At 39.6% G+C, this 25,537-nt stretch overlaps 1 protein-coding gene across 1 annotated transcript in view; it reads left to right on the top strand.

Annotated features, from left to right (window-relative positions):
- The window catches only part of Iftap (intraflagellar transport associated protein), a 62,489-nt gene extending 49,335 nt beyond the window's left edge, over positions 1-13,154 (top strand). Inside the window, 2 exon segments of the mRNA XM_047519711.1 lie at positions 7,126-7,265; positions 12,921-13,154. Of these exon segments, the coding sequence (XP_047375667.1) occupies positions 7,126-7,265; positions 12,921-13,073 (293 nt within the window). The 3' untranslated portion in view covers positions 13,074-13,154.
- Positions 13,155-25,537: the final 12,383 nt, after the last annotated feature.

The raw sequence follows: 25,537 nt of genomic DNA, 5'->3' as shown, positions 1-25,537 counted from the left end.
TTTTAACATTTTCCTTTTATTGTTGCATCTTTTTCTTTACACATTTTCAAGTTGCATCTTTTAATTGCCAGATTTATTACTTTCTTTAAAAAATGGTCTCACTAGTATGATTTTTCCAGAAATCAGATAACAGGCAGTTTTGCATTTGCCTATAAAGGTTACTGAAGCTGAACCAAGTCTCAGTGGACTTGAACAAACTAGTCAAGACCCTCCCACGTGTAGAATAATGTGCAAAGCCCCTGCTGAAAATCGATCCAGGCTTCAGTGATCTATTCTAATTACTGAAAGGACCACCAGGGCTTCACAATTTTCATAATGTGCAATTTGGGTCACTTGAAAGGAAAAAAGAAATTAAATAGTTTGTGCCAAGGTGATTTTTAGTTTGGGCCTAATTCGTATTACACTTCAGGAATGTGAGCAGAAGGCAAATATTTATATCAGATGGGAAATGTGACATTTTAAATAGGCAAGTTGCTTGTATAATTTTGGCAGCTGGGAAGTTTACTGATTAGATTCTGTTGTTATTGTTTAAGCAACAGACTTGCCTGGGGCAACAAGAAAGTGAGTTGCATATTGTTTTTCTACCATTGATTTTATTTGTTCACCTTATTTACTCTCATAAATATTCTCCAAGATTCAGGAACGAGATTCTTTCTCAATATTTGGATTAGTATTTTGGCAGCCCAGGTGGAGAAAGTGGAGTTTTTCAGAGGAACCAACTTTGTGAAGAGGTATTGAGCAGCTGTCTGAGGGTGACATTTGCCAGGATGCTTGGTGCCCTGTGTTTATTTGACATCGAGTTAACCAATTTTTCCTCCTTCGAATTTGAGATAAGATAGTTAGCCTGGTACTGTCATGCCTCAGATAAGATAGCTCAAACTGTTCTCCAGAAAAATTATAATTTGGAATAGCTGTTAGTTATTATGCTGAGGCCATTAGAGAAGGAAGACTCTTCTGTTCATTATTAGGATTATTATTATTTTGCCTCCTTAGTTGGTCCTACTTCTTCTCTAACTGAGAGCACTTGGCTCAAGAGACTATTCTTTTGAGGTCCAGTTCTCAGAATTGTGCTGTCTTCTATAGGTCTCTTGAACAGTAGGAGTACTTATACGGTAGCTAATTGTGTTGAATGAAAATGGGCACTGATTCCTGTTCAGTCATTGGCAGCCTCATTTGATTTTTTATTTTCAAGGTATTTAGTACTTCTTATCACTTTTAGTCAATAATGGGTGAGAACATCCAATTTTTAAAAATTCTTTGGTTATCTGCAACTTTAACCAACTTTGGGCAGCCTGTGAATGTCCAGTATTCTTATTCAACAAATATTTAAGAACTGTGGCTGGCCTGGAACATAATGAAGAATAAAAGAAAACAGGTTCCCATCTTCATATAATTCACAGTTCATTGGAAGAATCAGGCATTTATCATATAATCACAAATATATGATTATAGATTGTTCTAGATCTCATGAAAGAATAGGGCAGGGGAACTTTAGTTTGTCTGCGGTATCAGAAAAAACTCTCTGAAAGCCTGAGACCCAAAGGATGAGTAACCATGAACTAGATACGCTGGTGGGTGAGGGGAGAGAGGAAAGTGTAGGAGCAGCATGTGTAGGGGTCCTGAGCTAGGAGAAAATGGCACATTTCAGTCAACTTAAAATTTAGACAGTTTATTTTTATTTTATTTATTTGTGTTTTTAGTTTTTATTTAGGACTGTTAGAGATCATTCTTTTGTGGTCTTAAAAAAAAATACTGATGACTGTTGCTGCACTGAAGAAGAATCTGCCTTAGCGGTCTGATGTCTGTGCTAGGCATTAGCTGTTTGGAAATCTCCCCACGTGATTCTAAAGTGCAGTTACAGCTGGGAATCATTTCTGGATGGAAGTCTGGGGGTGTTTCTCTAGAGTTCCCATTTAAGGGGTCTGGGGGTATGAAGCAGTTCACCCTACACCTTCTGGGTGCCAGCTGTGCAGACCTTCTCTCAGGTGGAGTATCAAATATCTAGGCTTAAAAGGAAGGCCTGCTAACAGAAGCCCGGTTTTCAAATTCAGCTCTGCCAGTTAGGTATAAAGTTGATATTTTTATTTTTATTTTTCTGACTCCTGCATACATTTATCTTTGTACTTGTATGATAGATGGTTATGGTTTACTATTGCTGTCAAATGCCCCATCCATGAAGTAAGTCTTCCCTGTCCTTCCCTACCTTCTTCTTGGATGAGCAGTAATTTTCTCCTGCACTTCTACTTTCCTTTGTTCTGCATCTTTTTTTTTTTCTTTTGCCAAGTATCTTTTATGTTGCTTGTAAGCAGCACAAGGTTTATATAAATACATTTTTGTAAACACACATATATACATCCTTACATTTAATGTAGTGAAATTATTTAGATTTAAATGTATTATCTTGCTCCTGGGAAACTTACCTTATAAAGTGGGAACTGTTGGGAAACCCTGAGGTCTGCAGGTAAGTGTATTGATAGTTGCACTGATGTTGCAAAAGCACTGATGGGTGGAGAGACTGGTACCTTAGTGTAAATCAAGGTAGTGGCACAAACCATACTAGCAGTCATAAATAACCTGACTCTTACAAATTTATAGTCAAAACAGACACCAGTTTCCACTGAAAATGCCCTTGATGAAGTAGTAAAAATTACTCCTTTTTCTGAATCTCGGTCCTCAAACACTTCTTTTTAATGATTTGGGTGCCAAAAATGCAAATACCCACAAAGCACTTCTGCTGCATGTGGAAATACAATGGTTGTCTTATAGAAAAATACAAGTGATTGAGTGATGTGCTGAACTTGTTTTTCCCTTTCATGGATCAATTTTTATTTGAAAGACTGACAGACAAACTATAGTTCTGAAAAATGAGTGATGTGAGTCTGTCTCTTCAAGGCATGCAATTGATAGTATTCATTGCTAATGACAAAATTGGCAGAAGATCAAGTGAAATTAAAATTTTAGAAAACTTACATCTAGTACTGTGAGCTTGATGGCTTCTCAATATTTGGAAGCTTTTTTGGTAAAAATGCTGATATAAACTAATGTGATTTTTATTCTGCATAATGAAGTATGTCAACAGTTGGAAGATCTGCACAACACAGTGAATCAATATTTTCCAAGTAAGCAATTCATGATGTTACAAAATTATGCATAGAGGAAATAACTATCAACTTGTAAGATAGACCAATGGATTTTAATGACCAGTATGAAAAATTTAACAATATGGTTTCAGATTTTTTGGCAAAATGTAGCTTTAAAAAAACCCTACCATTTATCAGGTTCTGGTGCAGTATCAAAGAATATCCATAATCATATAAAAAAAACTTAAAATAAATTTTCCTTTTCCAACTACTTATCTGTGTGAGAGTAGATCTTCATTTACTTTAACTGAAACAGAGTATTTCAAAAATTGAAAGCAGAAACAAATGTAGAATTCAACTTTCTGCCTTAAGCCAAACATTAAATAGATTAAAAAAAAAAAAAAAGAAACTGAACACTTCTCACTATTTTCTTTGTTTTTGGAAAATATGTTTTCCACGAAAATATTTTAATATGTAAAAAGGATTAATTTTAATGATTCATTAAATAATATTGGAATATTTGTGAATTTTAATTTCTACATGGTAATAAATATAACTTAAATATACAAAAGCTCTTGGGGATTTTCAGTTATTCTTAGGAACAAGAGCCACTGAAGTAGACTTTCCTAGCTGGCAGTGTGTGTTGAGGGATGGCTAAAGCATTTCTTATACATATTCTTTTTAGATGTAGAAGTCTGAACTTTCAGGAAATATCAGTTTTACATGCTAGCTGTTACAGTTTGGATATGAAGTGTCCCCCAAAGATTCATGTGTTGAAGGCTTGGTCCCCAGTGCAGCAATGTTCAGGGTGGGGTTTAGGGAAGTGGTTGGATCATGAGGGCTCTGACTTCATCAGTGGATTAATCTACAGATAACTAAAGGGACTCCTGGGATGTGGCACAAACTGTAGGCAGGTGGGGCATGGTTGGAGGACAGGTTAGTGGAGGTATGCCCTTGAGGACTATGTCTTGTCTCCAGCCCTTGTTTTTCTCTCTCTCTCTTTCTGCTTCCTGACTGCCATCAGCTAGGCAGATTTTCTCTGCTTCACCCTTCTGCCATTATGTTCTGCCTCACTTTGGGTCCAAAGCAATAGAACCAACTGACCATGCACTGAACTCTCTGCAACCATGAGCCAAAATATATCTTTCCTCCTTAAAGTTGTTTTTCTCATTTGTCATAGTGATGAAAAGTTTACATAGTAGCAAATGAACAGATTGGTTAGTTATATAAATATGTCAGGCAGATTAAATGTTATTGTAGTCTGAATTAGATTGGTGACTTTTTAATATATCAGATAATAACCTTTGCATTGCTGATCATTGTCTAAATACAAAAGACATATGGCATGAACAGAAAGTTCATAAATATTAGAAATTCTTCATATTTATGTGAAAAAGATGATATTAAAATGTTCCAATCAGTCTTGCCATTCATTTCTAGTAGTTGCCCTGTGACTCTACAATGTATATCAGCCAACGCAGTGACATTTAGTTAGGATAAAAATGAGGCTTTTGGTTGCTTTAGAGATAATAATTAGGATTGGGTGAAGTCTCTTAAAACACTTCAGTTTTGGAAAGTTTTACAGGGAATTTCAGAACTCTTCACCACCATCAGTGAATACAATAATTCTTCCTCTTGAGCATGTACATAAATAACATATCCACAATTCTAAAATGGCTACAGGACAGCAGCTTTCTTCATAACATGTGCCCTGCAGGCTGTTTTTGCCCATGTCATTTTACTGTTTTGTAAATCTATCATCCTCAGAGTTAGAGACTTTCAATTTTGTTCTTGATTATTTTGATTGATTTTCTATGTGAAAGAATTATCCATAACAATCTTTAGTTTTCGAGGGTAAGGTCTGTGCTTATTTTACATCATCCACAAAGTCCTGTTGGCAGCTGGACTCTTGATCCTTGCTGTTCAGTTAAAAAGCTGACACACAGGAAATTCGTCTCTTATCTCCAGGTATTGGTTGAGAATTCCCTATGCAGAAGGTGCTGTGTTAGGCACCAGCAGATATGCATTGGTCCATTTCCCTTTACACTGAAGAAACAAATGACAGGAATTTAAGATGTGGAGCATGCAGTCTTGTTGTTTTGAAAGAATTGTTCCCGTGGCAGTAGAGCTGTTGTGAAAGAAACCATTTTTGTTGAAAATCCTACCTTCTTTGCAGACAGATTGGGGAAATGAAGAGTTTCAGGAAAGCAAGTGCAGCCTTGTCCTCCTTGCAGCACAATTTGTCATTCAGAACGATGATCTTAAATAGCTCTGAAAGCACAATTGATTTTGATTTCACATTTGAACTGATGCTGCACTGGCAGTTAATGGGTCTGGGAGATATTGGTTTTCACATTAAGAGACCTGAACCTCCTCTTTCTTGTCTTGTTGTGGCAGGCCCTAGCCAGGCTTGAATCAGTCCTAGGCCACTCCCCAAGGAGCTCAGTGAGGGAATTTGGCTTTGAACTCGTAAACAGGTACATTACAGTGCCAGTCTGTCCACCAGCTATATTGGGTTTAAAGTTTCCTCTGTAGGTATACTGTGCTGTGTAACCAAGATAATGTGTTACAATATCTTGACTGAGTTTAGATATATAATCTGATCAAATTAAATAAAACATGTAATGAGAATGCTTATTTTTAAAAGTTCATGATTTGACATCATAGGCTAAAATATAGGGGTCTGTGGACAGACTGCTTGGTTCTGCTGTTTGTCACTGTGGAATCTTGAGCAAGGTTATTCAGTGCTCAGAGTTCATTGATTGCAACCCAGGAAATAATAGAGCAGTTGGGAGGGTTAGCTGTGTTAATGCATATAAAATGCTGGGCATGTAAGGATTGGCTGGTATTATTGTTTTTATTTCTGCTAATTAGTGAGAGCATATCCTAGGATTTCAGTAACTGGTCATGGCAGAGCTGCCCTCATCACCATCTCCCTGCTGCAGGTTTGTTTCCAGTCTATGTTCTCTGCTGCTGGAGTCCCAAGAATTGGTGAGGATGTTTTTGTGAGTGTGATAGCTGCTGTGGTGAGAGATGCATTTAAAATATTAGTTTCAGTTTTCGAGGATCAGTACCTATTCAGTTATCTCCCTGTATGTGCTGCCATTGGCAACAGCCAAGGCAAACCTGTTGGTAATTAATCAGTTCCATTGAGAACTTAATTAGCAGCTTCATTAGGATCATCTTTGAATAGCAAGCAGCAGAATACTGAGCCAGCTGCAAATTCCTGGCTAGCTCTGGCTAGCCCCTCTGGCCTGTGGAAATTCAGACTGAGGAGGAAACCTGTTGTGCTTGGATTTTTCTGACTTCCTTAAAGGAGGCTGTGAAAGATCTCTGGTTGTCTGTGATGTATTCATGAACTATGTGAAGATAAGGGAACATATCCATTTATAATGAATTGACCAGAAAATCAAGATTGGTTATTGAATTCTTGTGCTTGGGTTGAGCAAGCAGGAAACAAGTTGTTGTTTGCAAGTGTTGAAAATGAGACCATGCATTTTGAATATGATAGAGTACTTCATTTTTCTGCTGAAAGTTAAAGTACTTCCCTTCTGGCATCATTGTTTTGTAAATATATATATATATATATATATATATATATATATATATATATATATTTGTGAAATATTGCTGTATTGTTACAGGATGAAATCAGCACTCCATTTTCTTTCTCTTCACCCCCTAAGGAAAATATGGGAAAATGAGACAAGAGTAGCATCGGAGTTCCTGCCTTGTTTTCCTGTAGAAGTAGAAATTGGGCTAGGAGCACAAGGCACAATCAAGGTACTCCAGAGCCAGCATTTCTGCCAAGCCCTTTGGATGGACTGTAACTTTTCTATGATAAGATAAAAATGAATGCATCAGCATCCTATTTGACAGAAAGGGGATCCCTAAGTCAGTTTCCCAAATGAGGATGGGCATTGTGAAACGGGCCTGTTTTGCATGGGCATGTCTACCTCATTCTTTTGAGTCTTCTAAACTTTTAGATGACAGGTAAATTCTGAACTTGGCAGGAGGATCAATTGAAATATTTTGTATCCAACAGATTTCCTGCTGCTTCCTGGAGAAGTGGAAGAAGATGTGAGCAACAGTGTTTGTTCTTACAGTCCTTCTGTGGACCAGCCTCTCACTGCTGAGGCGAAGCCAAAGCCCACTGTGAAGGGAATCCAGAAGCAAGCAGAGGAGGTACTGCACAGGGAATTCACTCTCAGCACAACCCGGATTTTGTCATTTGTCCTTCCATACCTATGTGCTTTTTTTGTATTTTGTTCAGATTTGGGAAAATTTAGAATTGAAGTAGTTTCATTGATCCTTCTCACTTTTATCTATCTCTAATGTGTGTATTTCTTTTTAAACCCACCTGTGTTTTTATGTGGAAACTATTTTTGTTTCATGATGTATGCCATGCTATAGAACAATACCATCTAGGGATTATGCAATAGAAGGAACAGACAATTTTCTTCTCTCTTTTAGTCTGAACTGGCCATGTTTCTTATTATCATTATTTCTAAGGTCCTGTGAACCTTTTGTATTAGTTAAGGTAAGGTCAGGCTGCTGTTACAGAGAATCCCAATGATAATAATTTAATGGCAGAAAGGAAGTAGAAGTTTATTTCTCTTATTTGATAGTCTGTCGAGGCTCTTAAAGCAACCAGGTGGTTCAGTTTTAAGTGGTCATCAAGGACCCAGGTTCCTTCTCTCTGGATGTCCACCACCCCTGGGGAAAATGTTTTCAACTGCATTTTCTAAATCAGGTTAGCTTTATATGTGCAGGGATGGAGATGGGAGCTTGGGAGCTGCATGCCCCTGCAGGGCTGAGGACTCAGGGCCCTTAATTGCTGCTCACATTCCTCTGTCAGCTGCTTAGTGGCATCCTTTATGTCTAGCCACCAAGGAGCCTGGGGAATGTCACTTAGCCATGTGCATTAAATGCAGGGGAGAATGGAATCTCTGCTATACATTATCTCTCCCAAATGTAAAATTTGAAGGCCATCTTTTGCTGTCATTGTGCAACTCTTCTATGCACTTAACAAATGTGCACCAATAGAGGCTGCTGGTGATGCTGGGAAGTGATCTTTCTCACCCTTCTTACTCTAAGGTCAAGGGGATCAGGCACAAGATGTTGCTAAGGGCGCTTCATTGTTCCTTTCTGATAAAAGTCCTAGGGTCACTCTTGATTATTTTAGTTGTTTAGGCACTCGTCTTTTCACTAGAAGACATTCTGTTATTGAATCACTTATTCCGTCAGAAATATTTCACACATTTCAGTTTTAGATTGCCCTTTTTCTCATAGTATTTTGGTTCACTGACATCACAAAAGTATATCCAGGATGCTTGCAGGCTTATATTAAACTCCCAAATTGGTTACCAGACAAATCAATTGGGACAGCACTTTTCAATATGCTTTTTGAATTATAGATTGCTTTCTCTGAGTTGTAAGGAGCTAAAATTGCAAGGTTATTCTAGCAGGAACCTGTTTCTTTTGAAGACCTGTTTATGTTCTTGACTTCAGTTGTGACTGTATAAGTAATTGGACTGGCCATTGAACATGGAACCTGATATCATTACAAAATTTGATTATACCTCAGTGCAATTATAGAAAATACATATTGTAGGACAATTATAAAAATTGTCATAAAGTGTTTTAAGTTAATGGGTTAAAAAAACCCTGAATGTTCTCTGGGATCTATCCAATAGCCAGTGAAATACAAATTAAAACAACTTAAAGCCTGAATATAAATTTCTTAATTTTACAGAAAATATAAACATTTTTTAACATTGAAATCAAAATTATATAAAAAGTTTTAGTGTTGGCAAAACCCCTCAACCATCACTGAATGACTTTTGCTGAATTTTGGATACCAAGACTAATATTTTGGTTGTAATTCTTATTTCTAATTATTACTTATTTGAGAAACTTTCCAGAACTGTCTAGAGTCACAATATTGCACCATCTGTTCTTTGGCTAAATAGCATTAATCTTATTTTAAAGCATCTAATGTCAGTAAAAGAACGTAACCATTAGTTTCCAGCATTAGTTTCCTTGTAAGGGCCTACCAGAAGGCCATTTGGGGCTGGAGATGGTAATTGTTTCTGTGACTTCAGTCTGGAACATGTGTCCTGGGAAGTCCTGCTTCCTCTTACTTGCCTATTCAGGACCCATCAACTTTCTGATGTGGATTGTTTTTTTTTTAATTTTTTTCCCTTTTTTATTATGGTTTTATACAATACATTTTCCTTTTAGAGTCCAACATTTTCCAAAAACCTTCCTCTTCTTATTTGTAAATGACTTCTTGCTGTGGTTGCTCTATTTTGAGGAATCTTGGAAGTTTTGCATGGCTTTATAGAGCAAAATGAATTCACATTAGAAAGATGAAAAACCAGAAAAGCCATAGAAGAGGCCACAGAAGAAACTTCAGTGGTGTTTTAGTAGGAGATCTCTTGTTTTGCCAATTCATAATGAGACTTTAAAAATTCCAACTATGAAGAGAGTTTATTTACTATATTACTTTGTACACTAGCCTACAGCTAAATGCTGCCATTATTGATTTGAGCATTAGTTCTGTTTTCTCTAATTTGCTTATGTGGTACTATGAATGAAAATTATTCCTCCTTTTAACAATCTCTGTTAGAATAAGTCACATGAGTAATTTAAAGGAAACTTGGGGTTTTCTAATAGTGTACAAATTCTATTCTCTGAGAGGCTACAAAAAGATTTCAGTTAGATTTGAAATTAGACACCTGAAATCCACACATTTCTCTCAGCTCCTTAGGCAAAAACAACAAGTTAATAACTTAATTCACAGTTGTTTTTTCGTTTAGCAGCAGGGGAGTTAGTGTTCCATTGCACAAATTCTACTCTGAAATAAATCAGAATTTCTGTCTGGAGAAGACCTTAGAGTCTTATAGCTTAGAACCCTTAAATGAACCCAGCTTAGAAGAAGAGAATTCTCAGAGTGCACTTCAGCAGCCACAAACTGAAACAAAGAAAAAGAAATCCAACCTTGCTGTGTTTTAAAAGCTATCACTTGGAAGCTCACAGTGGTTTTCTGAGTTGCAGCCCCCCTTTGAGTTACATATGTGTCCTTTGTCTTGGAAGAGTGTAAATTCACTCATGCATGTCTTCATAGTTTATTAAATTCAAATGCGAAAGGTCAGAATGAGTGTTGAACTTGGTACCATACAAGACAAGCAATAAATATTTATGGAATGAACAAATAACATGGTTGGGGTCATTCTCTTCTTTCTTCTCTTGATTCATTCCCTTCGACTTGTGAATGTGTTGAAGTCTCTCCCATCCTTAACAAACCGAACAAAACAAGGAAAAGCAACCTTCCTTTCATCTTGAACCTCTCTTTGGTTACTGTCTATTTTCTGGAGCGTGGCAGTGTACTCAGTTGAGAGTGAATTAAGCTTCTGCTTCTCTGTTTGCACTTCTTCTCCTGGGGAATATGGCACATGCTATTGAAATCATTTACTTCTGTCTTCTTGAAGTTATAAAACTTGGTGGACACAGATTTTGCTACACTCATTTTAAGTTCTCCATATCTAATAGTGTTCATTGAATGAACAAGTAAAGGAAAGGGAGGTGGAAGGTGAGGGTTTGTTGTGCTGTGGAGAGGAAGTGTGGAGGGCATGGTATTGCTGAGATTTTAGCACAGCAGAGGGAATTATCTAACTGGAAATGTAAACCCTAGTCTCACTGGGAGGTAGATGAAGATGAATTAACTACATGTAATGAGAACTGTGGGTCTTAGAGGCTGCAGGTGGGTTTCTGAGTCCCAGTGCAGTGGGCCCATCTCTGACGGTAGCCCAAAGCTTGTTATACATTTGATGACGTGATCAGATGTAAAACTGAAAGCTCCCATCAGATGCATGCACTTTGGTGACAGGGGCTCCTCCTCGTACTGTGCCAGGATCAGTTAGAATCCAACGTCTGCACACCTAGTCGGGAAGGCATGTGCCCAATCTGCAGTGCTCACTACCTGCTGAGGAGAGTTGGAGAAGGCCTGTGCACTTCTCTTCAGGAAAGGAATATATTGTGTATTTGTTTGCATGTTTCTTCATTTGAGCTGGCTTTAGCAGTGTTGCCCCTGTTACTTTGGCTGTGGTAAGGATAAATTTAATCTCAGAAAGTGATCAAAATGGACTCTGCCGGCTGATTTGCTTCCTGTGTTCAGCTGTTCTTTTAAAGACAATCATGGTATTACACATGGCATTGAGTACATTTTCTATAGTAGGTTGTAGGAATTGTTCAGCTTATTCAGAAAAGATCTTTTCTCCCAAATAGCTAAGACTTTATTGATTTTTAATGATATTTTTTGTTGAGTGGGTACAACTTTATCTGAAGCAGATTGCCCTGGATTCCAGTGTTGCTTCTTCCTTTTATGTATAGCTTTGGACAAGTTCCTTAGCCTTTCAGAGATCCATAAGATGGGGTAACAATGACAGCTGGCAGGGCTGTTTGAAGCTTACTGCTAATGCCCACATGATTCCTAGTACTAAGGCTGGCACGTGGTGGGAACCCAGTCAGTGGCGGTTCTTACCATTACTTTGGTCAAGAAAGCACACAGGCATTTTCTAATAAAGAGGAAATGAGTGAGTCACTGGAATTTGTTCTGTCATTGGTTTTACTAAGAAAGATGATAAATGGCTGGTTGTTTGCTCTTAGCACTGCACACCTAACTATAAGCCATGCCAAACAGGTAGAAGAAATCTACTTTTCAGGATTTCTTTTTCATCTGGAGAGCAGTATGCTCTTTTTTTACAAACATTGCAAAAGCCACTCAATGAAATCATCTTCCATGCAAGAATATTTAAAGCTGATTATAGTTTCAGGGTATTTTTTTTGTTTTCTCATTCTTGCATGAGCCATAGTTTTTTTTTTTTTTTCATTAGCTCCATACATATAGAGCTAGATAGAGGTGCAGGTCGATTTCATTGTATTACACACCATTTGGAGGTCTTTTCTAGGGCATGATATGATGAGATGTAGGCATTCTTTTTTATTAGAAAATATGCTTTTTATTTGCTTTCCTTTAGAAAATCTTAAAACTCACAAATTTTGAATAAATAGATAGTATTATATCTCTTTGCAGCTACTCTGACTTTACATAAGCTATAATATTTTTAAAAATTATTGGTAGACTAGTGGTATTACTGTGTTTACAAAATTTGCTTTCTGAAGGGCCTGAATTCTGAATTTATCTGATTGTATACTTATGTAACTTCATTGGTTTCTATTTCCCTTGTATTTTAATAAATGTAGTTAGTTCTACAAAAAGATTATTGGTAGAAATAAAGGGATTCTGAGGTTTTAATTTAAGATAATACTGTGTATTTTCATAGCTATTATTATTAGCCAGGTATTATGGGTATTATCTGAAGAAGGATATTAAGTGTAGTCTGTTTTTATCTTTGAAAACTGTGTCTTATTAAACAGATCTTTTTAGTAAATGGTGAAAATGTATTTAAGGTTGGTCCAATCTTAAGGAATATTTTCTTGCATTTTAATGTGACTCCTATTTTTCCCACATGTCTCTATCCCTGACACTACAAGTGGTAAAAAATGTAATAAATGTGTGCAGGGGAGACTTTCTGATTTTTGCCTTAGGCAGAATTAGTTAATCATATTCATTCCATTACAAATGGGGCATATTAAGAGTCTATATTAGGTAAAATTGAATAATTAAATTTATTTCTTTACTTAAAAACAGCTTAATCAGCTGAGAATGCTGATGTCTAAAAGTTTAATTAAATATTAATAGGGAGTTTATGTTTTCAACTTTGTCTTCATTTATAATGATTGTTGATGGTTTTTCCTCCTTCGTTACCTTTATAGATACTTGGTGACGAAGTCCAGCCCTTTTCACTTGATGAAGAATTTGATTATGACAACGTGGCTCTAACCCCCAAGTTCACTGCTGAGGAGATGGAGACCATCAGAGAGCTATTGAAGCAAGAGAGAAAGAACAACAACCAGACCTATGACTGATTATCAAAGCATCTCTCTGTTTATTTTGTTTTGTTTTTATTCATTCAAGCAGCATCAGAATAAACAATACACCAGCCATAATTTCCTTTGTGGAAATCTACATGTGTGCATTCATTTTTCAGAGTTATCTGTCGTTAGGGAGAGAGAGCAACTGACTGGAGAGCTAAGGAGGTGGCCTCCCTTACAGGGTTTGTCCTGTCATGTTGTTGCACCCTGTGACTCCTGGGGATGAAGGGGGCAATGGGGTCAGGAAGTAACATCTACGATGGGATTATTGATGAGAGTACTGCACAGGGTGATGTGAGGCTGGCAGTGAAGACTGCAGACAGGAGCGCTCCTCCCTGGGTGAAGGACAGTCACACCCAGGGAACATGTTGCCATACTTGGAGGAAAAGTGCTTTCAGAGGTCATCGATAGTGCTATCAGTGTGCACATTGAGAGATCTAGCTTCTGGAATCGATTGAGGAGGACTTTGCAGAAAAAGAAGTCTTCTGAGAATTGATTATATGTCATATGTAGAATTCTCCAATCTGTTATTACCATTAAACCATGTGTGATAGCTACAAAGCACAAGGAATGATTTCTGTCTCCAGAAGCTTAAAGACCATTTGAAAAGGCAAGACAACTAGAGAATGTAAAACATTATGGAATGCTAATTATGCAGACCACCCACAGATGCATCAAGGAAAGGAGAAAAGAGAGGTGAAGGCCCAGAACAAGGGGGGATAATATGCATGAAGTAATTTTTAACGTTGAAGGAATCAGTAACAAAGCAAATGTGTCGGGGTTTCTGGGACCCCCAGCCTTGGGCACGGTCAAGATGGCGCCTACGCTGAGCCAAAAGCGGCCAGCTATACAGTAAACAACCAGCGAATTCCAATGATTGGCTAGTTAACAATGTGATTAGAGCATGCCCCCCTCGTGTACCTATTCTATGCCTGCAGCTGTCCGCGGTTTACCTCGAGTGCCCCCCCCCCCCATTGGTTAAAGTGTATATAAGCCTGGTGGGTGGGAGAGTAAGAAAGGCTGCGGAAGAAGCTGAGGGCGGAAGAAGCTGGGAGTGCGCAGAAGCTGAGAGAAGAAGCTGAGAGAAGAAGCTGAGAGAAGAAGCTGAGAGAAGAAGCTGAGAGAAGAAGCTGAGAGAAGAGAAGCTGGGAGTGCGCGGAAGCTGGGAGTAAGAGAAGTGTAGGAGAGGGACTGTGCATAATAAACTTCCAAAGCTTCAGACGTTTGTCGTGTCTCTCTCTGCGGCCAGAGGGAACGCGATACAAATGCACTTAGGCTTAAGTGGTTTTCTTGCTTCTTTTAAATAGACTTTGTTCTTTAGAGCAGTTTTAGGTTTACAGAAAAATTGAGGAAGAAATAAGAGTTTTCCTGGATTCTTTCTGCTCCCTCTCTGACTGTCAGCACCCCACACCACTGAGTACATGAGTATATTTGTTTTGTTCTGTTTTTTTGTTTTTTTCCTATTGCTTTTCTTTTCTCTCTCTTTTTCCCCCTGTGGTAAGAACACTTAATATGAGATCTACCCTCTTAAACTTTTAGGCGTACAATACAGTATTGTGAAGGCCCAATCCCAGATAGCAGGTCTCTGGAACTTATTCATGTGTAATTGGAGGTTTATAAGGTTTCCACTCCTGGAGTCCCTGGAAGCCTCCACCTCACCCTCTGGGCCTGAGGGTTTGACTATAAACAGGCTGTGTTGTAATTTGTCCTTCTGTGACTGGCTTATTTCACTCAGCATAATGTCCTCCAGGTTCATCTGTGTTGCCACCCCTGGCAGGGTTCCTTCTTTTTCTAAGACTGAACGGTTTTCCAAGATGTGTGTGCATCACATCTTGATGCATCTGTCAGGGAATGTGTAGGTTCCCATGTCTTGGTTGGTGTGACGAATGCTGTAAGCATGTGCTTATACATGTGTCTGTGCTTGGGTCTGTGTGAAGGATCGTATGAGTGTGCATATGTACTCATAAAAATATCATTTATATTCTTGCTTTCAGTATCATGTTGCGGTAGAATCAAATGATTTGCACCTTTATTTATTGAACATGCTTTCACAAAACACCATTTGTCTCATTCATACCTGTAAATTAGACATGGTCTAATATTGTGGGGAAGAGAGATGAAGACACAAGTAATTACAGCAGAGCTGCTGTATCCAATAGAAAACCACTATCTGCGTTCTAGAGCACTTGAAATGTAGCCAGTGTGACTGAGGAACTGGTTTTTAAATGCTATTTCATTGTTATTTCAACTGAAAATAAAAAAATACTGATATTTGTAGTTATTAGAAAACTTTCAAGTATATTGAGAACAACCTGGCTATGTGAATTGATGAATTTTTCAATTGTAAATTTTATGTAATCTAAATATAGATCAGTTGTTTTTGATGACAGCTCAGTATCTGGATTTCAAATGTGCTCTAAGTGTAAAATGCACATTGGATTTCAAAGAATTAACATGAAAAATTGTTAGTGTTTGGTATCGATTATATGTTGAAAAGGTATTGTTTTGCACTTACTGGTTAAATGAAATATATTAATAGAATTCATCAGTTCTTTTTATCTTTTTACTGAGGCTATCAGAAAATCTTAAATTGCACATATGGCATGTGAATTTTTGTTTGCCCATGCTGCAGCAGAGGGTAAATGTGTGTACCAAGAGCTATGGCAGCAAAGAGTGGGAGTTTAATCATGCCGTGGTGAGCTAGGAATCCTCACAGAGGAGGTGATGCTATGATTCCACCAAGAATCAGCAGGGGTTTTCGAGGCAGTGGAGGGTGGAGGACGTTACAGTCAGAGGGAATAGCACGCAGAAGGTAGGTGATGCATGACCAACTGTGGCCGTTTAAAGAAAAGCCATAGCCTTCTGTGGGTCATTGTCAGGGTGACTGGAAAACTGCAGGTGAGGAAGTGGGAAACGCAGGCTGGACTGTGTGTGCTGCAGACTGTTCTGGGGCTGATGGGGAGCTGTTTAAGGTTTCTGAATAGAGGAATAATAAGATGCAAAATGTGTTTTGGACAGATGACCTGGTGTGAGTGTGAGAGGTGGAGTGAGAAGAGGTGACACTAAACCAGGGAGACAAATTTGGAGGTTGTTAGAAGTTTGCGTGGGAGATGATAAGAGAAGAATGGAGGCAGTGTGGTTGGAAGTGGAGGGCCTGGATTTGATTAGAGACATGAAGCAGAGCTTGCAAAACTGTTGTTGATGCACTGTGGGAAGGAGAGAAAGATTGTGAGGTTAAGACAAAATTTTAGTGTGGGATCTGAGTGCACGCTGGGGGCAATCTTGGGATGTCGCTGTTCACCAAGTCAGAAACTCTCATTGGACTCTAGATAGCATTTTGGTATTCTAAGTAAAGAAGACCATTTAAAAGACATCCCAATTTATGGTCTTAGATTTATAAGAGTTACAAAAACCATCTTTTTTAGTGTTTAGAAAGTCTTCACTTCTGTGGAATTCTTCCTTATTTAACCAGGCAGGGAAGATGGCAGGTGAGTGCTTCTGTGGCACAGTCCATCTGTAGACTGGGTGCATCAGTTTTGGCTTCATTCTTCTTGGCAGTTTTGATCCCTGAATTATTTGGGGCAATTGTGCCTTATGGCAAAAATGACACTGGAAAATGAACCCCTTAAAACCTTTTTCCTGAAATTGTTTCATCTCCATTGTACCTTACTGTTGCCTTAAAGAGCAAAGACTCCTCCATGGTTGCCTTTCAGTTTTAGAGATTCCCGGAATGCATGAAATTGGTTTGTTTTAATTGGCTGGCAAACCCTAACCAAATAAGCTGACACTTACACAAACAGATAACACTTACCTGCATGTGGTAGTGGCAACAAGCGAAATGCAGTATACAAGATAAGGAGAACCAGCTAAGTATGCACACCAAAATGTGAAGGAAGAGCATGAAAATATAAGAAGTATCTTGAAATAATGTGACAGGTGCCACACAGTCAAGCCCGAAATGGAGAAAATGTCACTTTAAGCCAGCAACAGTCCCAGCTTGCTGGGTGTGGTGGCACAATGAGTGATCTTTTGACTTTCGGGATTCATCTTGGGTGGCATAGCACAAAAAGGGAAAAAAATATATTCATGCTTAATTTTGAACTTCGATTTCTTTTTTTTAATTTAATTTTTTAATTTTACTGTTTTGCTGACACTGGTTGAATTAAAATGTGAAAAATATAGTTAAAGAAGAAACTTTAATTTCATTTGCTTATTCCTTAGGAGATGATGGTAAGTGAATACAGTAGCATGGGAGACTATATGAAGAAGACAAGCACACTGAGAATTTTCTAGAAAAATACTTCTCCACATGTGGATGAGAAATCCAGGTACCTCGCCATGGCTTGCCAGCCTTTACATTAACTGCTCCTTTTACCTCTTCTATGTTCACTTGTGCCCTTTCCCTCATGTCTTACTATGTCCTGACTTTTTGTTGCTCTTTTTTAAACACTTCCCCTTGTATCCATCTTTGGACCTTAACTCCTGTTCCCTCTGCTTGGTCTTCCCTGGTCATCATGTGGCTAGATCCTTCTCAGGACTCAGGCCTCAGTTGAAATGTGTCTTTCCAGAGTCTCTGACAAGCATCAGTCCTCACAAACCTGCTGCCCTGTCAAGGGCCATCCCAGCATCCCATCCTGTCTCCTGTGTTATCTGACTCCCATTAGAGCATGAGCTGTCGGAGGGCCTGAACTAAGACCATCTTTTCCTTGCTGTGTCCCTAATGCCTGAAAAGGACCCAGCAGAAAGTAGATGTTCAATAAATGTGTACTGAATGAATCAAACCTGAAAGATAAGTTCATTACCTTGCGGAACTTGGAGGTCCATTTCATTGATTCTCTTTGAGTAGGCATATGTTGAGCCCATTTTATATTCAAGGCACATATAAATTCTGACTTTCTAGACTAATGATAATCTGATGGTCAGTGCAAATCTGGGAAGCCTCTCCTGGTGGGATAGAATTGCCCCATGTTCAACATGACGCTTCTTTTTCCTGGCTATGACCCCAAAGAGAATTGAGAGAATGTCGGTTCCCATGGGAACTTTGCCCACTTCTCAGTTTCTCCTTTGAAACCTCATTATGACTTCTTGCATTAAAAATCCTATTTAGGAACAATTCATGTGATACAATACTGCTATTGCCCGCAGTCTGCCTTAAAAAAGTACGAACTGATGCCTAAAAGAAACTTTAGAAAGGGAAAAGAAAAGAAGACAGGAAAGGTGAGATAAGTAGGAAGAGGAAAATTCCATTTGGGTAGCTGCCTGTAAAGCAGGATCCTTTAGGCTAATTCATTCAAACTGTGAATGCCCCTAAGAGTGATCAAACTTGAGAGGTGGGCTTAAAACCTCATTGCTTTATTTTCTTTATTCTCAGTGCAGTGAAAGCCACAGGAGGCTTTTACACAGAAAGAGATGGGATCTGACTGACTGTTCAGGGGAGATGATGGAAAGGGAGCCGTGGGCTGTACTGGGAAGAGGTGAGAGTGAGGGGATGCAATCCTGGGTTGCAAAGAGCCGTCTCGCTAGGTCTGAAAATGTATGATGATATGTGTTGGCAAAGGTCCATTTTCATCCTTCATCTTGGGTACTCAGTAGCCTTTCAGCCTGGAAACTTATGTCTTTCAGTTTGGGGACCTTTTCTTGAGTTATTATTATTTGTTGATGATTTTCTTTCTTTACTCCTCCTCTTCATTTTCTTCCCACCAGGTCCTCTTTTGGGATGTTGAACTTTTTAGGTTGCTACTCTAATGTTTTCCTATTGTCTCCCCTCCCACTTCTGTTTATTCTATTTTCTGAGATTTTTTTCTCAATTTTATCTCCCATGCTTCTTTCTGCAATTTTTTGTTTTTGCTTTTGTGCTGCTGGGATCGAATCCAGGGCCTTATGCATACTAGCCAAACACTCTACCACTGAGTCACAACCCCAGTCCTGCAATGTATTTATCATTTTAGTTTTTTTGACTTTCATGTATTTTTGAATTCAAAAGTGTTTAGAAAAAGGCGAATACCAAGAAAACATCCTTCTTGGTCAGAGTTACTTCAGGACTAGGTCCTGTTCCTCCTACTGTTGAGCACCACTCCCCTGGATGGTAAGCTCTTGTGTTTACTATGCTAAACAGAGTGGGGTGGGTGCCAAGAGGGTCTTGGATGGTCCTGTCATGTTGGAGGAAGCCTCAAGGGGACCAGACCCGTGGTAGCTGAGTAAGTTCCAGGATGGTCAACACTGAGGAGAGAGGGGCCTTGGTGGGCTGGTCGCCCCAGGACAGGGCTGCCTTTGGAGTGTGCCAGGCAGATGTGTGTTAGGAATGCCAGCCTCCAAAGCTGCTCCTCTCTCTCCTCCTGACGTTCTTCCTTCTGTTCATATACCACGTTGGCTGCCAGGGTTCGTTTGTTTTGCCTCTGCATTTCCTTTGGATTCCCATCTCTCATCTGTATCACCCCTGCTGCTATTCAGGCCTTCATTTTTTCTTGTCTCCTTCTAGAGTCTTCTTACTTTCCAATGAGTTTCTAAATGCCTCTATTCTTTTAATTCTCACTTGTTTTGCACATTGCTTTCATATTAATCTTCATAGTATCTTATTTCAAAACTTAGAGCTGCTCATTGACTGCTGGATTACTGAAAATGTCTCAATGTGGCATTCAAGGACTTCTCATGTACTCCATGACACAGACCAACCGACTGCATGTGGCTCCTGAGGGTTTCCTTCCCCCTTGCATACCCCTGTTCTTTCTATCTGGAGGGCCAACCCTCGTTTCTGCCCAGTGAATTCCTACTCAACCTTTATGATGTGGCCTAGGGGTCACCTCCTTCATGAAAATGAAGATTTTCTTCTTCTTCTTCTTCTTTCTTCTTTCTTCTTTCTTCTTCTTCTTCTTCTTCTCTTCTTCTTCTTCTTCTTCTCCCCTTCTCTTCTCCTTTCTTCTCTCCTTCTCCCTCCTTCTCCCTCCTCCTCCCTTCTTCTCCCTCCTCCTCCCTTCTCCTTCTCCCTCCTCCTCCTCCTCCTCCTCCTTCTTCTTCTTCCCCCTTGCATACCCCTGTTCTTTCTATCTGGAGGGCCAACCCTCATTTCTGCCCAGTGAATTCCTACTCAACCTTTATGATGTGGCCTAGGGGTCACCTCCTTCATGAAAATGAAGTCTTTCTTCTTCTTCTTCTCTTCCTCCTCCTCCTCCCCTCCCCCTCCCCCTCCTCCTCCTTTTTTTTGGTTCCAGGGATTGAACCCAGGGGCGCTTAACCATTGAGCCACATCCCTAGTCCTTTTTATGTTTATTTAGAGACAGGGTCTCACTGAGTTGCTTAGCACCTTGCTAAGCTGCCGAGGCTGGCTTTGAACTTGCAATCCTCCTGCCTCAGCCTTTGGAGCCAATGATAAGACTTTCTGATTCCCTCAGCCAGGTATAATTTTATCTTTCTAAAATCTTGATAGGATTTTGTGACACTTGGCATCTGTCTCTTTCTGCCTTGTAGGATAGTTATTTGTGGACAATTTTTTTCCAACCTCCAGAGAAAGTACCAAAGCATTCCTTCTTGCATCTTTAGTGAGTTTTGTCCCTTGCACATTAGGATTCTCATCAATGACTTCATTAACTTACAAAAAACCACATGGGGTGCCCTCCAAATGGATCATGTGAAGATTTATTCATTCAACTAATATTTATCTAGTGTCTTTTTTGGGTTACATTTTGTTACAGAACAATGTCATGATTTATTAATCCTTGGAACTTATGACAAAGAAACTAATGAAAAATGTGTTCATGAGCTGCATCAACTTGTTGATTTATTGAGATACCAATCAGAGAAAGTTATTCTTTCTAGTACAAAACTGGGGAAAAAAAAAAAAAGACCCAATGTTATAATTCTAATGTAGGTAAATCTTGCAAGAAGGAATATAGGAAGACATTTTAGTGCCAAATTAATGGCAAATCAGTAATAAAAGTTATGGCACGTGATAAATAATTATAATTTTTTTATGTCTATAAAAACAGTTTTTCTGAAGAGGTTGTTGGTTGGTTCCACTTCAGATGGTAGCAGATTGTTATCTCTATTGTTTGCACTAAGAATATTGACGTCCCTATTAAGATTTAAAAAGTAAATTCAATAACTCTCCAAATTGTATTAATATTGGCTATTTTCTTAGAAAGAAATTAGCATCAATTTTCATTTAGATTGAAAAGTATTTTCAGAGGACAGCTTATGTGCAAGTGGTGGTAATGGTGCTTGAAGTAATTAGGGTGTTTAACAACCAGGCAGAAAAAAGTCCACTAATTATTCTATCTTCTTTCTCTATCCCTCCCCACAAGGATGAGAGACACCGGAAAGGACTTGAATCATTTACAGATTGGGTTCCCCTCCTTTTTAACTTGCAGTATCAGATGTCTTTGCAAAAATGTTCCCCCAAGTCCTTTCAGTTTAAGAGTACTTGTAGTTTGGACTTGCAAAGGACTTAGCTTTGGGAAATGAAGGTCATCTGGTTCCTGAAGAGGCTTTTTTTTTTTTTTTTTTTGGTACATGGATTGAACTCAGTGGTAGTCTGCCACTGAACCACGTTTCCAGCCCTATTTTGTATTTTATTTAGAGACAGGATTTCACTAAGTTGCTTAGCCCCTGGCTTTTGCTGAGGCCGACTTTGAACTTACGATCCTCTTGCCTAGGCCTCCAGAGCCGCTGGGGTAAAGGCATGTGGGACAGCGTCTGCAAGGATTTGCGTCTTGAAGAACATTTTGTACTTTTCTTTAGATGCTTTGTTTATAAAATCATTTGTTGCTGATTCACTGATTTTTGTCGATTCAGTGTTTTTGTGTGTACATATATGTATTTTGTATATACTTATTCTGTGTGTATGTTTATGTATTTGCAGTGAATCCAACTTATTTTCAAATGTCAGTAAGTCACACAGATTAGTCTGTGTTGCCTTTTTGTTTTTCTGAAATTGGATTTGCTGACCTTTCTCAGGGAAAAAACACAGCCTTTGTCTTGACTGAACTCTGTATTTCTTTCTATTGCTGTGGACTGTGGGCTTTGACTGCAGCATCTGCTTCTGCTCCCCCAACCCTCAGAGTGTAAGCATGACATGGAGATGGGTGTTGGGTGTTGTTTTGCGTTTAAACAGATGAACACCTGGTTGTTCATGTGCAGGTGCACAGGACTCTGAAGAAGAGGTTTAATTTTTGAGACAAACAAAAGTATGAATAAATGCATGTTGCAGAGAGGGACTTGGGTGTTGAATCTAAGATGCTTCTGTGTTCAAAGCCCGGTAAGGATGCGGGAGTCTCTTATATGCCGGAGACAGTGTAAAGTGCTGGTCATAGTATTCATTTTCCAAAAGAAATGTCTTCGCTGACACAATGTCTTCTCCATTTGTCTGCTGAAATGATTCTACTGTATCTTATTTAGTTACTGTCCTCAAATTTGCAAGCATCACAAAGAGTTTACACAGATGGCACCAAAGCTATCACTTTATATCGCTCTGTAATTAAGCTTTAATAGCCTACATGTCACATAAATAAACTGTCCAATGCTACCATAAGAGTTAGAAAGAGAAATGCAATAAGTTTTGTGAAAAATTGTGCCCACGTGTTCATTTTCTCCAAATGGGTAGGATAGTCATTCGTTACATTTTAAAACCATAATTGACCAAAATAGAAAGAATTGAGAAAAATAGGATCAATAGAGTCTACCACATATGTTCTTGATCATCTTAGGTGAGATATAAAGAAAGGAAAAAAAATTGAGTATTTTCTTTTACATCAAAAAAGGCAATTTTGGTAGACAGAGTTCATGGCAATATCTAGAAATACATTAACTTGATCCATTGTGTCAAATAAAGTGTGTACTTTTTAATAGCTAAGAGGACAAATAAACAGGCTTTCTGATGCTTTCTGGGAGTGGAGCTCAGTGTTCTCCTGGAGAGAGTTGGCTCGTTCCTGTTGTCCTTGGTGGCAAATACCTGTACACACGTGTGTTTCTCTCCACCTGCCCCACCCTGCTGCCCCACAGAAGGCACCTGTTCATCTTGTGGTGAAGTTCTGACCTCAAAGGCAAAGAAACCCTTGTAATCCCTCCCTGCCAGCCGCAAGAGCGGCGTCTCTCCACCACAGGGATGAGAGCTGGAGATAACGGGGGCATTCCCACCGCTGCGCTCTCTATTGTGGGCGGCTGACAGTTGGCGCAGGTGGGCGTAAGGTGCTGCCCACCTTTTGAAGGTTGTCTGTTGAAGGGGAATGCCACCTCTCTGGGATAAGTCCCCTGCGCTGGGCCCAGGATTTGCTTCTGAGAAGTAACCAGGTGGAGAATACCTGCCCGACTTTTCAGAAAATCACAAGTGGTTGTCAAAGTCGCACTGTTGTTCATAGCCAGGCAAGAGTCTGCCATGCAGATGCAGATGTGTGACCGTTGTGGGGCCACCTTGATTGTCTTCAGAGTCTAAATCAGATCCCTGAGCAAATGGCCCCTCTACCTCCTCCCAGGATCTCGATGGCAGGGAGGTCCATCCATCCAACTGAGGGAGAGTACAGAGAGCACAAGAGAGGCAAGTGTTAAATGAGTCTGCCATTCACCAGGCAAACATCATTTTGTTTAAATTACACTGCGCTGTTTTATCTTGACCTGCAACCAAATGGAACTCATTGTAATACATTATCACATACAAGATAGTTGGCTCATTAATAAAACCGCAGGAAGGAGACAGGGGTAAACAATGAAAACTCCCACACATTAGCACCATAATGCACTACAATATTTTTCCGTCTTTTCATCAAAATTCTCCGTGTAATTAAATCCCAAGTAAGTCAGCAAACAAATCCTCAGCATCTTTTTTTGTACTCTTTTTTTGAAGTGAATTAGTTATTTTTCATTGTGCTAAGCAGTAACTAAGCACAAACTCCTGAACTGCCCAAAGTTTCCCTTAGAGACAGTAAATCTTCATAGAATGTTGAGGATATACTGGGCCCTGGCACTCGGAGTTACAGCAGCAAACGGGACAGAAGACGCATTAGTGATGAATGCTGCGAAGAAGAATAATCTGAGTGAAAGGAAAGGGAGAGGCAGAGGGAGAGCCTCGTTATGGAGGTTACAGGCAAACCAGGACAGGAATGTCGGGATGGAGCCGGCCTACAATGTCCTGGGGAAAGTGTTCCTGGTCCAGCCAATAGCTGAAGACCCCAAAGTGGGAACAAGCTTGATGGACAGAGGAACGCGAGGAGGACTTTGTGGCTGGAGTGGAATGTGGAAAGGTGTAGGTTGTTGGGAACTAGGGAACACAGGTGGAGGGGGAGGGGACAGAGGCTGAGAGATGTCCTTGGCCATGGTGAGGAATTGTCTTCTAATCCCAGTGCTACCAGAAGCCACTGGGTTGTTAAATGTGATGTTATACAGACACATAAGGTAACTGACTCATTAATAAAACCCTAGGAAGGACAGAGGTAACCAATGAAAACCCACTAAGTATACAAAATAGGTATATCTCTATATAGCTATACACTATAGATAGTATGTAAGTACATATAATATAAATATGTTTATGTTTATCTATATATCTATGTCTATGTCTGTCTATCTATCTATCATCTATCTATCTACCAGGTACCAGGGATGGAATACCACAGCCTTGCACATGCCAGGCAAGTGTTCTACCACACAGTTACATCCTTAGATCTTTTTATTTTCTTTATTTGGGGGGGGTGTACTGGCGATTGAACTCAGGGGCACTTGGTCACATCCCTAGCCCTGTTTGTATTTTATGTAGAGACAGGGTCTCACTGAGTTGCTTAGTGCCTCGCTTTTGCTGAGCTGACTTTGAACTCTTGATCCTTTTGTCTCAGCCTCCTGAATGGAGCCCCTGGGATTACAGGGTGTACCACCAGGTGCCTGGTTTTTCAGATTTTCTAAATTGCCAAGGCTGTCCTTGAACTTGCGCTCTTCCTGCCTCAGTCTCCCGAGTAGAGTAGCTGGGACGACCATGAGCTTTATGTTTTAAGGGGTCAGTTTTGCTTGCCGAGGTTGGCATGGAGTCTGGAGAAGCAGCAAGGGAGGCAGTCAGAGGATGGCATTGCCACCACCGGGTGTGAGGCAATGGTGGCGTGGGTGCCATGTGGGTGCCGGAGGTGGAGGGGAGCAGATGGACTTGTCCCGGGGAGGGAGCTGATGAAAATGTAGTGAGGGATGAGATCCAAGATGGGGAAGTGGATGAGGGCAGCTGAGACCCCAGCTGAGGTCGTTGCTTTGCAGGCTTCTTTCCCAACCTCCAATGGCTAAAGCAGGTTACTGGGATTTTCCTGGAATTTCCAAAGCAATGCTGTATGATATCACGTTTCACTGTCTTTCAAACAGTAACTTGGATGTGATCCTCTCAAGCAGGTGCTTCATTCTTTTTTTTTTCAGGTTAAAATGTATGAATCACTTAATACCCTTGCTTTGCTGTTGCTTAGCCCTCTCCTGACTCCTCTCATCATCTGAAAAAGGTT

The sequence above is a fragment of the Sciurus carolinensis genome, chromosome 11 (genome assembly GCF_902686445.1).
Source record: "Sciurus carolinensis chromosome 11, mSciCar1.2, whole genome shotgun sequence".
NCBI lineage: Eukaryota > Metazoa > Chordata > Mammalia > Rodentia > Sciuridae > Sciurus > Sciurus carolinensis.
This window is presented reverse-complemented; position numbering and strand designations above follow the sequence as displayed.